This window comes from Erythranthe guttata, chromosome 13, assembly GCF_056151865.1.
Source record: "Erythranthe guttata isolate IM_541 chromosome 13, IM_541, whole genome shotgun sequence".
Lineage (NCBI taxonomy): Eukaryota > Viridiplantae > Streptophyta > Magnoliopsida > Lamiales > Phrymaceae > Erythranthe > Erythranthe guttata.
The window spans coordinates 4421509-4438458 of NC_142545.1; the positions used below are offsets into that span (position 1 = coordinate 4421509).

Genomic DNA, 16950 nt, shown 5'->3' on the forward strand with positions numbered 1-16950 from the left:
CATATGATGTATTATCATCATGATTACAACTAAATTAACTATGTGCATATTACGACTAAATTAATTGTATTATAATCATGATTTTGGATACTACATTAATTATGTATGTGAATCATGTTGGGCAATCATAATGGTATGCAATTAGTATTAGTATTAGTATTAGCATTAATATTAGTATTAGTATAAGAATTAGTATTATAATTATAATTAGTATTAGGATTAATATTATCCTTAACATTTTAGAGTTAAAATTAGTATATTAGTATCACCATTAGTAAATATAGTATTTGTATTAGTAGGTTAGTATTAGTATTAGTATATGTATTAACACAAGTATTAGTATACGTATTATTATTAGTATTAGTATTAACTAGCATTCTCACGTGTGATGCACGGGATAGCATTTCAAAAATGATTAATTTATACACGACTTTAACAATTAAATATATATATATATATATATATATATATATATATATATATATATATATATGATACTAATACATAAAAAATTAGGAAATCATCAATATTCATTCAAATTTGATAATACAAAACCACTCAAAAAAATATATGAACGTAATTGTCATACTATGAAATTAATCGTTATATAAATGAGCAATTAATAAAGAAAAATTTAATAAAAACAAAACAATAATTACCGATATTCATATATAATTTTTGTTTCATATATTTATATTTTAAGTTTCAAACAAATATAACAAATAAGTCTTTCATCTTCCAAATAAATATTTCATGTGGTAATACTAAGATAAAACTATTTGTTTTTGTACTCTTTTTAGTATTGTGTAGTAAAATTTATTTTCCAAACAAATAGGTTGTTGTGATGTACCAAAAATAAATGCAATGTAGTATCTTTATGACTTTATCTCTTCAGATTTGAGATATATGGATGAAAAATAGGAGATTGATGTTGGAGGATTCTACCCGGCCCATTATGTTTCAATTGTGATGATGATTGAAAAATATAGTTAGAAAGTTAAAGAAAAATATTAAAATTTAATAATTCCAAAATTGCCATTAGGATTTCTTAAGTTGCTTTAGCGTTTCTTTCTTTTATATATAATATATTATTATTAGTGTTACTGTTAGTGTTAGTATTAGTATTAGTATTAGTATTAGTATTAGTATTAGTATTAGTATTAGTATTTTAGTATTAATAGTAGTAGTAGTAGTAGTAGTATTAGTATCAATTAGTATAATTATTATTCGTTTTAGTATTATTAGTATTACGATTAGTATTAGTATTAGTATTAGTATTAGTATTAGTATTAGTATTAGTATTAGTATTAGTATTAGTATTAGTATTAGTATTAGTATTAGTATTAGTATTAGTATTAGTATTAGTATTGGTATTAGTATTAGTATTGGTATTAATATTAGTATTAGTATCAATAACAATACCGGTATCAGTATCGAAATCGGTATCGGTATCGGTATCAATATCGGTATTAGTATCAATATTAGTATCGGTATTGATATCGGTATCGGTATCGGTATCGATATGAGTAGCATTATTAGTTTAGTATCGATATCTGTATCGGTATCGCTATCAGTATATGTATTGGTATCGGTATATCAAGATCACTATCGGTATTGGTATCGATTTCAGTATCAGTATCAATTTAGTATCAATATTAGTATCATTATCACTATCAATATCATTATAACCATCAGTATCAGTATCAGTATCAGTATCAGTATCAGTATCAATATCAATATCAGTATCATTATCAGTATTTGTATCATTATCTATATCAGTATCAATATTAGTATTCGTATTTGTATTAACCATTTATATTAATGTTAGTATTATTATTATTATTATTAGTATTAGTATTAGTATTAGTATTAGTATTAGTATTAGTATTAGTATTAGTATTAGTATTAGTATTAGTATTAGTATTAGTATTAATATTAATATTAGTATTAGTGTACTATTAGTGTTAGTGTTAGTATTAGTATTAGGAATAGTATTAGTATTAGTATTAGTATTAATATTAATATTAATATTAATATTAGTATTAGTATTAATATCATTATCAGTATTCGTATTCGTATTTGTATTAATATTCGTATCAATATCAATATCAATATTAATAGTATCAGTATCAGTGTTAGTATTGGTATTGGTACTATATTGGTATTGGTACTGGTACTGGTATTGGTACTAATATTGGTATTGCTATTAGTATTATATTAGTACTGGTATCGGTATTATCGGTATCAGTATCAATATCGGTATCGATATCGGTATGCGTATCGGTATCGGTATGAGTATCGGTATCAGTATTGGTATCAATATCAGTATGAGTATCAGTATCAATATCGGTATCGATACCGGTAGCGCACTACCAAAAAACAAGGCTTTTGTAACAGAAATTTTGTGACAGGCTAAATCTGTCACAATGAATGACTGAATTAGTGACAAATTTGTGATCGATTCTTATAAAAACAATTTACAATTGCTTTTGACGCAATTGTTATGAATTATGTGACGAATTTTGTGACAATAAATATTCGGTCACATTTCGGTCACATAATTTGTAACAGAAATTTATTCCGTCATAGTATTTGTCATAATTTGTTTATGGATATGTAATTTAATTAGTATGAGTTACAAATCTGTCACAACATCTTTTTCGTCAAAAATATTTCACATGTAATTCTGTCACGAATACCGTCATATTCTAAGTTTTGTCATTGGTCCGTCACAACATCATTTTCATCACAAATGCGTCACAATTTTTTTTGTCACAACTCCATCACATTCTAAGTTATGTCATTGATCCATCGTCACATCCTTTTTGTCACAAACACGTCACATAAAATTCAGTCATAAATCCGTCATATTCTTGAGTTGTGCCATTGATCCGTCACAACATCCTTCTCGTCACAAATGTGTCACGTATTATCCATTCACAATTCCGTCATATTTTAAATTCTTCATTAATCACTTACTAATATTTATTTAGTCATAGATCCATCACAATCTAAATTTCTTCATAGTTTGTCACTACCTTTGTTCGCTATATATATCGCTTTAAAAATGTTATTTATTTACTCAAAAAAAAAAGTTATTTACATGTTGGTTAAAATCCCAATTATGTCACTAACTGGCCCTATTTATTTTATATTTTGAAACCATAAAAAATAAAATAATAGGAAAAAAATATAGAATAATATAACAAATGCAACCTATTTATTACAATTTATTAACAATTTCAAGTAATTTGATTTTTTTTTTATAGAAATTATGTAAAATGGATAATTAGTCAATTTATTAAAATATTTCTTATAATGGCGTGCACAAAAACTGTATTTCAGCTAGTTACACTATTATTATATGTTATCCTTTTTTTGTTTTATTATTGAAAATCTATTATTTACAAATTTTAGTGTTATATCAATATATGTTGAAAATACCACATTTAATGTACACTAAATTATTAATTTGATTCATGATTTATTATTATTATTATTATTATTATTATTATTATTATTATTATTATTATTATTATTATTATTATTATTATTATTATTATTATTATTATTATTATTATTATTATTATTATTATTATTACTTAAAACCACAATTTATTTTTTGAACATGAAAACTAATTCTAGCAAAAAATATTGGTCTGACCTTCTTATTTAGTTTTTATATCTATATTTTTTTTAATTTTGTTTTTATCAAACTGATGATAAAAGATATTGATAACAATTGAATTTAAAAAAAAAACTAGTTAAAAGTTAATAAATTAATGATAATTTAGCATTAACTCCTCCCACTACGGCGTCATAGTGAAACCCCACCCAAAACAAGCCATTTAGGTTTTTGAGTTTTGCACATCACAGGCACACACTCACGCTTTCAAATTCAATTTTCTCCACTCATCGTCAAAGGGCAATGGCGGCAGCGGCATAAATCGGGGGTAAATGATTTATAATGTCGGGCAACAACACAAATGTGGTGGCGAAGAACCATAATTGATTTGTACGATGAATCTACACCCAAAGGCAGCGGCGAGCGATTGTCCTCGTCGGTACACTATCATTTGGGCATGAAGGTAAATTTCAGGATTAATTTATCAATATATATATGCGTAGCTTTTCTGTTTGAATTGTAAATTAATAGGTGGGTGAAAACCGAGTAGAATGTGATGGTTTGATACATATTGAGATAATTAGAGCCACAATATTGAGGTACACTTTACATTTTTCATTGTCGACCTTATTGTGTATATTAGATGTATTTGACTTTATTGGTTAATTCAGCAAAAGTTTCGGTTCGGTGATGTAAAAAATTCTCTTGAATTTGGGCGTATGGGGCTATTTGTTAGCTATATCCCTCCATTATTTTGAAATAAATCCTTGTAAATTGTAGATTATGACATTAGCCTGTGGTTGCTATCTGCAGAGGCATAAGAGATATGCATTCTATTATATGTACTTTCTGAAACAATAAATGATGTTTGTAGGTAATTATAATTGGATGATGTGAATTCGAAACTATTGAATGTGTTTTAATTAGATGGACCCTGAGGTCCAAGACGTTTTAAGTCCTGCGCATAAGCAGAAGCTATGCAGCTTCTGTTTCGTCTCCCTCTTCACATATTGGGTACATTAACACCTACATGGGGACCACAGCTTACATTGCAGCATCCGAAGCTGCAAAGGAAGGGACTTGGATAAGGAAGTTCATCCAAGAGTTGGGTGTCATTCCTGATGCTAGTGATCCAGTACCGTTGTACTGTGATAACACCGGAGCCGTGGCACAAGCTAAGGAGCCGCGATCTCATCAGAAGTCGAAGCATATTCTGAGGAAGTATCACGTGATCCGAGAGATCATTGATAGAGGTGAAGTTAAGGTTGAACGAGTCACCTCGGAAGAGAACGTTGCAGACCCCTTCACAAAGCCTTTACCGAGATCGGTCCATGAGAAACATCGAGAGTCGATGGGATTGCGATTTATGGGTAGTTGGCTTTAGGTCAAGTGGGAGATTGTTAGAGTAGGTGACCAACAAGCCAACATGTGGCTGTGGTCTTTCGTATTTATTATTGTAATAAACGAACCTTTATTCGTATTAATGATAAAACACATTGGCATTCTATATCTTTGTCCCTTTGTCACAAGCATAGATATAGTCCTTACAGTTATTACAAGTACTAGTAATTGATCGTTAGGATCGTGAGATATTTACTTAAGTATTATAACTGTTAAACCTGTTCCTAGTCGAAGGGTTACGCCACTAATGAGGATATCGGCCTTTCCCATTAAGACTAGCACTTAGTGTATGTGTACTGCATCTCATCAGTAAACGGTATTGTGATATCGGCATGCATAAGTGGGTGCTCGTAAGTTGACGAGTTCACTGAACTCCCTCACCCTAGAAATCTCTAAGTGGTTCCCAATAATCGAGTAGAGATATCTATGGTATAGTTGTACACCATTAGTCCTTATGACCTAGACATCACCGTGACTTCACTAGAGGACCAGCTGTATCGTGACCTGTCCCTGAGTTCCACCGAGGACCATCCCAAGGGCCAGTGTTCGTGCAGTCCGAAATCTAGTGGGAGGTCTGTGCATTGTAGTCGGGGATTCGATCGCTAGAATAGTCTTGGATGTCCTGTGTGTTCTGAAAGTTTGTAATCATTCTAAGTCTCTGGCCAGAGCTGACTAAGTGATGATTAGAGAATTCGATTCTTTAAGTCATGCACGTAAGGATTACAACACTTAGAACGATCGCACCGTTATTGAACATATAAAGAGGTCTCGATGAACCAATGCCTCTAGTTCGATCGGGACATGTGCATCGAAGGGACCGTACTGTACGTTAACTATATCTGAAGGTTCTTGCAGGCACTTCATTTGTATCTAGGGAATCATGACGCGTAGTTGCTAGACGCCAATCTTGATTCGTTGGGTGATTAAGGTGAAACGAGCTTCATCTTAATCGTAACTCGAAGGGGACGAGTTTTGACCACAAAGGGTTGTGGGCCCACGGCTAGCTTACACCTGAACCATCGAGGGTCACACTGCTCGTGCACATGAGATCTTTGAATAAACGGTCAGAGATAAAATAGTTTATCTTTGCATAATTGGAAGTCAATATGATTGAGTCCAACATTCGTAATTTGGAATTATGAATGAGAATAAGAAAAGGAAAAGAATAAGCGAACATGTTAGTGAACTTTCTAAATCGGGAAGTTTCCAAATTTAGAAAGTCCACTGAACTAGGGTTTCCACTTTTGGAAAGTTGGAAAATAAGAGATGGCACTCGTAATGACGAGAAAATTATAATGACTCGGAAATTGTAATCGTTACAATTTTTCGATCATTGAATTGAGAGATACGAGCGATTAAAGAAACTAACGAGCTTAAGCTGTTGGGCCCAGTCCAACTTAAGCCCGCTAGGGTTTCATGCAAGGGACTATAAATACATGATTTATAACCCTAGCACACATAACAAGAAAACCCTAACCCTAAGCGGCCACCCTCTCTCTCTCGCCCTCTCTTCCGCGCGGCCACCACCGCACCGCCGTCGCCGCTCCGTCGCCGGAAACGGCCGTTCCTCGGCCGGCTTTTGTTCGGTATTCTTTCTCCTTTATTTTCTTTCCGTTTTATTCTAACTACTTCGTGTCTAGTGCCACGATTTAGTAGATCGAAGTATACGAGGTGAAATCCGAGAGGAGGAAGACTGTAGATCGAAGAATCGAGGAGCAACGCACGAGCCGAAGCCGCACGCTGCCCCACGCGCCGCCCCGAAGCCGCGCGTACGCTACACGCGCCGCCGTGACCTCACGCGCCGCTGCTGCCCACGCACCGCTGCTGCCCCGATTCTACGGATTGGTTTCCGTAGTAATCACGACGTATCGTTCGCTCCTACCTCACGCGTCAAGAGGTAAATACACGAAACCCTAGTTTCGTTTTAGGGTTTAATTTAAACTATGATTTCATGCTTATGTTTGTATGATTTTATGTGATTATGTGTAATCGATTAAATCGTTGCGAGCATGTTATTTGGTTTAAATTGCGAGCATGTTAATTGATTTAAATTCGGTTAAATTTATTAGCATGTATGTTGTTTTTAATTTCGCTGGAAGCGCAAAGGTACGCAATTAATTGATTTAATTCTTCGGGCATGTAATTGTGTGCTTTAAAGTCGTTTAAATCACGTAAAATTTTTGTTTTCCGCTGCGTATGCGTGCCCGAAACCCAACATAGTATTAGTATTAGTATTAGTATTAGTATTTGTATTAAATTTTGTATTAGTATCACTATTAAATTAATATTAGTATTGTACGTAACATTGTCTAGAGTTAAGAGTATATTTTAAATAACGATTTTCATCAATTAAGAATTCGGTGAATTATCCTATGCTACTTGCAATATCGTGTACAAAGAAGTATTTCAAGAGTTGTATTTCAGGGAATATGAAGATACACTTTAACAAACATCATTTATATATTATATGCATGCGCATGTTTTTCGTTGACTCATAGTGTACATTTAATGTGTGTTCAGATTTATTTTTAGTGAATAGTGTTTTTCGGTGGGATATTCGATTTTTCCCTTTTTTTGGGCAAGGTAATTCTATGCCCACATTCTTCATTTGCTCTTATATATATATATATATATATATATATATATATATATATATATATATATATATATATATATATATATATATATATATATATATATATATATTTTGTTTTCTTTAGATAACACATTGAACTTATATATTGACACTAATAAATAATTACATCTTATTCATCCAATCAAGATTCAGATTAATGCGTAAGAGTGGTGTCCTGAATCAATCTCCACTCATGAAGTTGCTTGTGGCATTTAGTTTGATTGTTCCAACGTTGTCAGTTTGTATTTATGTGGATTTTTTGTGATAAAATGAAATGCAATTTTTTTTTATTTATTGTTGGATTATTTTAAATTTAAATCTTCGATATTTTTAATTCATTGGTTTTCTAAAATTAATGCAATTATTTGATCTTCGAATTAATCCATGTTTCCAGTCACGGTCAATTGTACGTAGCGTTGTCTCGAGTGAAGAGTATATATATATATATATATATATATATATATATAGACAGGTGCATTACTTTGATTTCAGTCTCGGAGTTACTTGCTACATTTCAACGTGGATGGTGTTTAGAACATTGCCTGTTTATTTTTTATGGAGACTTTTGATTGATAAATTAAAATACGACTTTGTTATTTATTTTTCAATTGTATTCTTTACATTCTCGACATATTTTGTATCCGTTGGTTTTCTACATTAACTCATTGTAAGTTTTTGAATTAATCCCCGTGCATCGCACGGGTGAGTTACTAGTAATGAGTAAAAATAGGAAATAATCTCATTATCCAAACACTCTAAAACTTAATCATAAAAATAAGATGTAACAGCTTATCAGACCTAAGAGCTTATGAGCTGTTTAAAATAAGTTTAGCCAAACACCCTCTAAATTTCCATCTATTATGGAAATATACATTGGGAATTTTTTTACCTAATTTCAAAAAATTGGAAGGATTGTATTAAAAAATGGAAACTTCTACCACTCATTTAACACTTTCACCATTTTTTTTCTTCTAAATATTTCCAAAATTCTTCTATAATTTCAAACAATTTTTTTAGTTGTAATTTTGTTTAATTATTCCTATTGTTTTATTCGTATACTATTAAAAGAAATAACTTTTGGTCCACCATTCTCATTAAATGTTATTTATATTTTTTGTTATATTCAATGCCGAACGCCCTTGGCAAAAATCATGAATTGGCCACTGCATGTGTATCATCATACGGTGCATACGCTTGTGTGCTCCCCATCAGTAACCTATTGCGCTCGCCTCGCCGTGTAGATCCCATAATCGAACGCTTGTGTGCCATATCCTCACGTTGTGCAATAGTCTAGCTCATCTGTCGATCCTCGTGTCCAGCAAGTCCATTTGACCGAATGACAAGAGTCATGAGATCCTTGCCTTTTTCTGCTCCCAAATGACATGTACAAAATAAACAATACAAATTCATTAATCAAGTAATTAATGAACAAAAAAAAGTTGTTAATGAAACTAAACTTCAAATTGTGTCGGTCAACTAATTGTGTCAGTCAACAAATAAAGATTGAATCTATTTGTATCAAATTTAAAGAAAGTCATATTTTATTTTATTGGATAAAATTATCAACATCTCAATGGGTGGAAATTGGAACGGAATTTCCGATTTCCGCCGATTTTGATCCGAATTTTTCTGATTTTGGAACCATTTTTTATAGTCCGATTTCCGAAATTCCGATATCTGGTTTTTCCGAAAAAAACCGAATCAGAATCGGAATTGTATAAACATTATTATTTGGAATTTCCGAATTCCAATCCGAAAATATTTCCGAAATTTCCAATCATATTTCCGAATAATTCCGAAAATTTCCGAAATTTTTTATTAGTTGTATATTATACATCTTACTTTTTATTTTCTTTAACTAAACTTAAAGTCTAAACCAAATTATTTCCTAGTTCTCGTTTTCTCTTGCCAAGCGCCGCTTCACATGGGAAGAATCAGAGAAAAAGCCACGGCTTTTCCCTTCATCCTTGTGTAGCATCTATGGTGCTTTCTTCTTTAGTCAAATCGCCGGCAAACAACATTCCGGAAGAGAACAACCCTTGTTTCATTGCGTAGTCAAGCTATTATGCTTCCTTTGTCGAATGGCCGGCGAAATAATATTTATGAACACCTTACTTTTGTTCTTTATTCACCCTCATCTATCTCATATTTTATTTCTCGATCGAACAATAGGTAATATTCTAATTCACTACCTTTTGTGATTTGAGAGCAGATTTCGTATTTTAAGAATTATTTATGGGTAATTTTCGTAAAAATTCAAGTAAATTCCGAAAATTTCCAATAAAATCGGAATCGGAATTCATATTAGGATTCCAAAAAAATCGGAATCGGAATCCATAAAGTAGTTCCGAAAAAACTTGGAATTTTCTTCCGAAATGGCTGTTTCCGATACGATCCGTCCCGATCTCCACCCCTATATGATATTACCAACATCTCAAAATATTTAGACGTTTGTATATAATTTATATCAATAGGAAAATAAACTAAGTAAATATACGGAAAATTTGACAGGACAAGTACAACACGCATGCACTTCTCTAGTGAACTATCAAAACACGAAAAACTAATACATATCTTATATATAAAAGAAAGAAACACTAGGGCAACCCTAAGAAACTCTAATGTCATATTTGTAATTTTTTTTCAATTTTTATCTCCTTAATATTATTGTAAATATTATTTTTGAATTTTATCATATTTGTATCCCCTAAATATTATTTTAAATATTATTTTTTATTTTTATCAGATTTTTGTCTCCTAAATATTATTTTTTATTTTTATCAAATTTTTATCTCCTAAATATTATTATAAATAATATTTTTTTAATTTTATCAAATTTATATCTCCTAAGTCCTAACTATAATTTTAAATATAATTTTCAACTTTTAGCAGATTTTTATCTCCTAAATATTATTTTCGAATTTTATCAAATTTATATCTCCTAAATAATATTTTAAATATTTTTTTCGAGTTTTATCATGTTTTTATTAGTTCTTTATCTCCTAAATATTATTTTCGTTTTTTATCAGATTATTGTCTCCTAAATATTATTTTCGATTTTTATCAAATTTTTATCTCCTAAATATTATTTTAAATAATAATTTTGATTTTAATCATATTTTATCTCCTAAATATTATTCTATTTATTATTTTCATATTTTATCAACTTTTATCTCATTAACATTATTTGAAATTTTATTTTCGATCTTTTATCAAATTTTTATTTCCTAACTATTATTTTAAATTTTATTTTATTTTTATCTCCTAAATATTATTTTTTGATTTTTTTATCAAATTTTTATCTCCGAAACATTATTTTAAATATTATTATCGATTTTCATCAAATTCTCCTAGATATTATTTATAATAATCTGATTTTCGATTTTTACAGAAAAGGGTAAATAAATCTGAGTTTCATCTCTAGCGGATTTTGTGACATCGTTTTACAGAATGTCTGCAACATTTGAATTTTATTTCTTCCCTACCTAAGGCTTCTTCTTTTGGTAACCCGACTTTAGATTTTGTTTCTTATCTTCTTCTTCATCCTATTGCATGTGTGGCAATTAGTTTACATCTTTTTCCATCATGGCTTATAGGTAATTTCATTTTGTTAAATTATGTGTTTCATTAATTTATACCAAAGTTTTCAAATTTTATGTATAACAATTATTTCATTTTATATGTTATTGGACATGTTATTGAAAGGGATGATTTGAGAAAATTAACCAAAAATGGGCGGAGCCTTCAAGACTTATTGTTTGTATGCGATATTTAATTTATTGTTTATATTTATTTTTGTTTCTTAATTTTCCAATTGTTAATTCCAGTGGCAAAACAACCTTAAAATGAGGCAGTGGAGAAGGGCTTAGTTCCGATGCAAGATGTATAGATGGCCTTTTACGATGGTATGTTGTCGATAGTTTAGTTTTGATTATGTTAACTTAGTTATTAAATCTAATTACTTTTAAGCTCAACATGGAAGACATACTTGATGATTTTTTTCCTGGTTCAAATTTTCAATCTACTGGTATTAGCTGATTCAATTCATTTGGAAAATTATTCAACAGTAAAGTTATGTCTTTTTTTTTTTGTGTGTAGTATACTTAATAATGTTCCAGTATAATAGAATTTTGATCATACGATACATCAAACGTTTGTTTATATTCTTACAACATCAAAAGAATGCAATTTGTTGTCCCGTGCATCGCACGGGTACAATTACTAGTATATATAAATGGGGTAAATGTCTAGGGTTTGAGTCCCCGCTCCCCTACTTCCCCTTGTAATGGACTTGAATTTACTAAAAAAAATACGAAAAACTAAAATACATATACATATATATATATATAAGCCTAATCCAATCGCAAGATAAAATTTTAAGAACATTCCAAGTCGATGAATTCAAATTAGATTGTTCTATTGAAAGTGATTACGCAAAATTACCAAAAATAGAAGGGAAAAAACCCGACTCGCATGCTTCAGCACCACAGCTACCGATTTCTACACGATTTATCATTTTATTTACGGAAAAAAATGGTTCGCATTCCATGTGCAGCGGTTGAAACAAAGGTAAAGTAACCTTAAAACAAGGGACTTTGCTCAATTGCACATTTATACACGAGAGTGATCATTCATATATACATACAGAAACACCGATATTTTTACGGGACATCATCAGCCCTTTTAAACATGTAATAAAAAGCTTATGCGGTATATTACGTTATGGATTTGACGAAAAACACTAATCAGAGAGCAATGCTTTCATCCCTACTTATTTATATTTTACTATATAATATTTGACCGACGGGAATATTTTCGAGCCATTATTGAGAATAGGGGGATATTGAAAATTATACAATCAGAGAAGCTCCCAATCAGATTCAAGAGAATCGCCAGCTGGCAATTTTCTTTTATCGGGATCCATGCTATGAGCTGGAACAATTGCCTCCGTTTTATTTTTCCCGCCTAAATCTTTACATTCATAAAGAAATTGATGTTGCTTCTTTGTTGGTCTTAGTTTCGATGAAAGAGCATCGCGTATCTTTTTCTGCAAGTAATAATAATAACTCGGTCAAAAAAAAATTCCATACATACATGCACGAAGACGCTAAGAAATCGTGTGTGTGTGTGTGTGTGTGTGTGTGTGTGTGTGTGTGTGAAAGAGAACCTTGTATGACTTGTGCTTATGCGATGTTTGAGAAACGAAATGGAGATTGTCCCCTTCCACCAAGATACACGTTTCCTCCAACTTTGACTTTTCGACTGGGTCAAAGGTTTCGGGTTTTCGGGTTTGGGTTTCGGGTTTCAGGTTTTCGGGTTTATGCAATGTTTGAGAAACGAAATGGAGATTGTCCCCTTCCACCAAGATGCACGTTTCCTCCAACTTTGACTTTTCGACTGGGTCAAAGGGTTGCGGTTTTTGACCAACAATTTCCTCGTTCTCAATAACCTCCATGTCGAAGTTATCTAAAACATCTAGTTAACATGAAACATAAAATAAGTATTAAAGGCGTCTAACGAATATATAAATTATGTAAACGAAATATACACTTGATTATCTTAAACAATGTGATTAGGACTATCTCGATCGTAACTAACCCTCATAAGGGGAGTTAGTTCGAATCCCGTCCCTCCATTATTTTCCTATTTGTAACAAGATTTGAATTATGAAAAATTACGAAAATAACCCCTCCTGTTTGGATAATTACAACCACCCCTCAACTATGTATTTTCTTACACGTTAGTCAAATTTAATATTTACCTACTGAAAGCGGGGGTTTTTCGTACGACTACAATACATAGTTAAGGGGATGGTTGTAATTACCCAAACAAGAAAGGTTTTTCCGTAATTTGACATTACCTCAGGGGTGGCTGTAATTTACCCCATTATTTATAAAAAAAGGGGTCTAGATTCTCGAACTCAATAGCTCAAATTAAAGATTATATCCCTTCCTTTTTGGCTTCAAGATTTCTATCAATAGGGTCAAATTAAGCTTTTCTATTAACCTTCTTAGACCTCGTTTGGTTGCGGAGATTAGTCGTGATTAACTAAATAATTGGACTTTGTTTGATGCTTGGTATCCCCAATAACTACCCGGGTCGACCCGCAAATATTATGTTATCACGTCTTATCTTACCTTATTATGTCTTTTACAGAACTTTTTTTTTTTGGACGATAAAATAATTTGGGCATATGTGATCTAACAATTAGGGGCTCGAAAATGCATATGCAACAAAAAGAAGAAGCAGTTTATATTGTACAATATCCACCTCCAAAACAGAGAGATTATTTACCTTCTTCATAAGATGCGATAACCCCCTCGTTTACGGCCTCAACATCGCACGAATCGCTGCCAATATTTGAATTTTTTTGAGAAAACAAATCGTTTTGCCTGAATTCATCTGCCACGAGAAGAGGAAATGGGATTTTGTCAAAATCGATTTTTATATTTCCCAATAAAAAGATAAAAAGAAAATAATTGAAACCATCTTTCTCCGAAATAGACCTTCATAAGAAGTCGTAACATCCTGCTTGCACACAGACTCGACATTACACGTATTACTCGTCAAACACGAGCTCGACTTAGAACACGAAACGCCTTCGGCTAATACACCTTCCAAAAGAACACAAAAATCATAAAGAGACGAACGATAAGAGGTTAAACTAAAATCACAAAATCACTAAGGGTGTGTTTGGATGGGAGAAATTGAAATCCATAATATTGAATTACTTGACGATAGATTTTAAATCCATAGCCCTCGTTTTTAGTTATATTTTTTAGCAATTTTGGTGGGATTTCGAATCCCTTCCATTTGGATTCATTTTAAATCATATTCCCCTTTGAATTCATTTCAAATCCTTCAATCCAAACGCGACCTAAAAAAATGTACCAATAGGTTCGTTCGGCAAGCTAAGAGTGGCCGAGTTTTCCACGTAATCCTCTTTCTTGTTCACCAAAGACGAAACTTCGGAGGCGCACTCAGAATCGGTGGTTTTCTCGTCTTGCCTCACAGTTGTTTCTTCAGCAGACAAACATATTATTTTGTCCGGAACAGAAACAGGCGCAGCACTATCTTCCACGGTTTCCGAGGATTTTGTTGCGTTCGTTTCGCCGATTCTGTCTCGTGTTACTTTCGGAGGTTGACTGTTCTGAGAAATTCTTTTGATGCCAATGGGTCGTCTGCACGCTCCCAATTTCTTACTCTTCGTCGAACACGAGTCGGAGCGCGTATTCTCGACCACTACTTTAGGTGGTAGCAGATAAGTATCGTTACTGAAATCGGAAACATCTCCTTTTTTCTTGAGACTGACACGGTTGTCTGATAAGCTCAGTTTCGGCTTCTTACTGATGACGTCATCGTACGTTTTCAGTGCCACATCAGCAGCGGCGGGTACTTTACCGGGATCAACACAAGACGGAGGAACCAAATCTTGCATTACTTCTGAATAGAACTTCTTTACGCTTACACCGACTTTCTGCACTTGATTTTCCACATATTTCACCGTGTCCTGCAGACGAACAACCTAGTTTAAATACGACCGCGGTTCCAATATAATTTCTATTTTATGAAAAATCGTTCGTCTCCTTATCTAATTATCGAAGAAAAAAAGATAGCATTGCGTCAAATATATCAAACAAAAGAGATCTAAAGAATTAGTCGCTCGACTCGACTTCCAACAAAAACTCGATTGAAATGTGCAATTTGATTGTATGTAGACCAAGGATACGTATTATTACAGCTAAGTAACATAAGTTGCAGCAATATACGAGGAAAAAAACGAGGCTTTTTACCTCATACATAACTTCTTCGACTTCCAAACACATAGCTTCAAACTTCTCGTATATGTTCCCTGCCCAGGTTATACCTTTAAAATCCATCGCTCGATATTTCCAAGATCGTATCAGCACTTAACTGTAGACAATTAAACAAATAAAACGTCGACAACGATTGTATTTTTTCTGAACAATTAACAGCAAGAAAACACCATATTTATGCGACGTTCAAATCAAGAAACGAATGTCGGAAAGTCAACTCCAACAAACCACACCCAATGAAGAAGATTTTCTATATCCAGAAAAAGGGAAGTAATTTCTAACACGAATCGTATACGACAAACGAACCTAATAAATGCTTATACAAAATTACAAAAATGCCAAAAACCCACCTTTCGAGACATTATGAAAAAAAAAAACTACTAATCGTCTAGCCAATAAGAAACCGCTGTTTTGGGCATATGAACATAAACAATAAAGCAAGATTAGAATATCGTATAGCTTACTGCAGCGAAATCGAAATAATCTCTATTTACCCTTTTCATCGAAATACATAAGTATGCAGAAACCCCCGAAAACAAGAAAGCACTTTATTTACAGAAATACCCTTTGAAGACATTACGAGAAAAATATCTACTCATCGTCTAGCCGATAAGGAACCACTGTTAGAATATCGTATAGCTTACTGTACAGAAATCGCAATAATCTCTATTTACCCTTTCCATAGAAAAAAAAAACGCAGAAACCCCGAAAACAAGAAAAGTGCTTTTATTTAATTTTGGATCGCAAACGTGAAGGATCGAACAACAATACAGAAATACCCTTTGAAGAAGAAAGCCCTTTGCTTACAAAGGTATAATAAAACACAAAAGAAATTCCTATACACAATTTGTAAGCAAATACTTCCACACGAAAAGTTAACCTTTCGAAGCAAGAATTCGGAATAGATTCTTTATCAATTCAACCCATATTACACACCTGGAATATAATCATATGTTTATTTATTTATTTATTTAATTCATTTCCACCTTTCAAACAAAACCCAGATTCCCAGTAATTAATTATTCTAAACCCATCAAGTTTATCATCATCAAACAAAAATCAAGACCAGATTTTTTTTAATCTTAAAACAAAATTGATTTCATCGTACTAAGCAGCAGCAAAAAAAATACAGAAATAAATAAAAGCAAAAAGTCGATCAAGGAGAAAAGCTATATGAATAAGCACTTAAAAAAAGTGATTAGTGAAAAAGAAAAGGGGGAAGAAGAACTTACAAACACAGCAAAAGGGGAAAGCACGAGTGACCTCAAAACCCAATATCGATACTTTTTCAAGAACCAAAGGATATATTATATATATTTTTTAAATAATTAAAATAAAAAAGAAGAATATGTAAAAGGAAAAACAATATAGAAAGGGATGAACATCATCGAGTCTAGAGAGAGAGAGAGAGGAGAGAGAGAGAGTGGTTGAGTAGAAGAATGAGAAACGTAGAGAGGTTCAACAGGTTTCTA

General features: G+C 32.1%; 1 protein-coding gene and 1 long non-coding RNA gene across 6 annotated transcripts; one reads left to right on the plus strand and one right to left on the minus strand.

Annotated features, from left to right (window-relative positions):
* Window positions 1–3666: 3666 nt before the first annotated feature.
* Window positions 3667–5132, plus strand: LOC148765721 (uncharacterized). Its single transcript, XR_016029349.1, has 2 exons — window positions 3667–4088; window positions 4500–5132. It is a non-coding gene; the product is annotated as an uncharacterized LOC148765721 (long non-coding RNA).
* A 7123-nt stretch (window positions 5133–12255) lies between these two features.
* LOC105953810 (uncharacterized) lies at window positions 12256–16907 on the minus strand. Of its 5 annotated transcripts, none has more exons than XM_012977490.2 (7): window positions 16711–16907; window positions 15455–15575; window positions 14553–15171; window positions 14168–14275; window positions 13956–14063; window positions 12829–13136; window positions 12256–12708 (listed from the first exon to the last, which is right to left on the minus strand). In XM_012977490.2, exons 2-7 carry the CDS (start codon window positions 15539–15541, stop codon window positions 12520–12522), a joined length of 1419 nt encoding a protein of 472 aa, XP_012832944.2. In that variant the 5' UTR covers window positions 15542–15575; window positions 16711–16907; the 3' UTR covers window positions 12256–12519. The 5 variants fall into 5 exon arrangements, with proteins under 5 accessions (XP_012832944.2, XP_088667608.1, XP_012832946.2 ...); XM_088811482.1 differs by lacking the exon at window positions 16711–16907 and adding an exon at window positions 15973–16681; XM_012977492.2 differs by lacking the exon at window positions 16711–16907 and adding an exon at window positions 16465–16624.
* Window positions 16908–16950: the final 43 nt, after the last annotated feature.

Coding starts and splice junctions, on each gene's coding strand:
- LOC105953810 (XM_012977490.2), bottom strand. CDS start 15,541: ATGGATTTTAAAGGTATAACCTGGGCAGGGAACATATACGAGAAGTTT. Junction 14,276..14,552: donor CTTGCCGAACGAACCTATTG/GTACATTTTTTT, acceptor TTCTTTTGGAAG/GTGTATTAGCCGAAGGCGTT. Junction 12,709..12,828: donor ATAAGCACAAGTCATACAAG/GTTCTCTTTCAC, acceptor TATTACTTGCAG/AAAAAGATACGCGATGCTCT.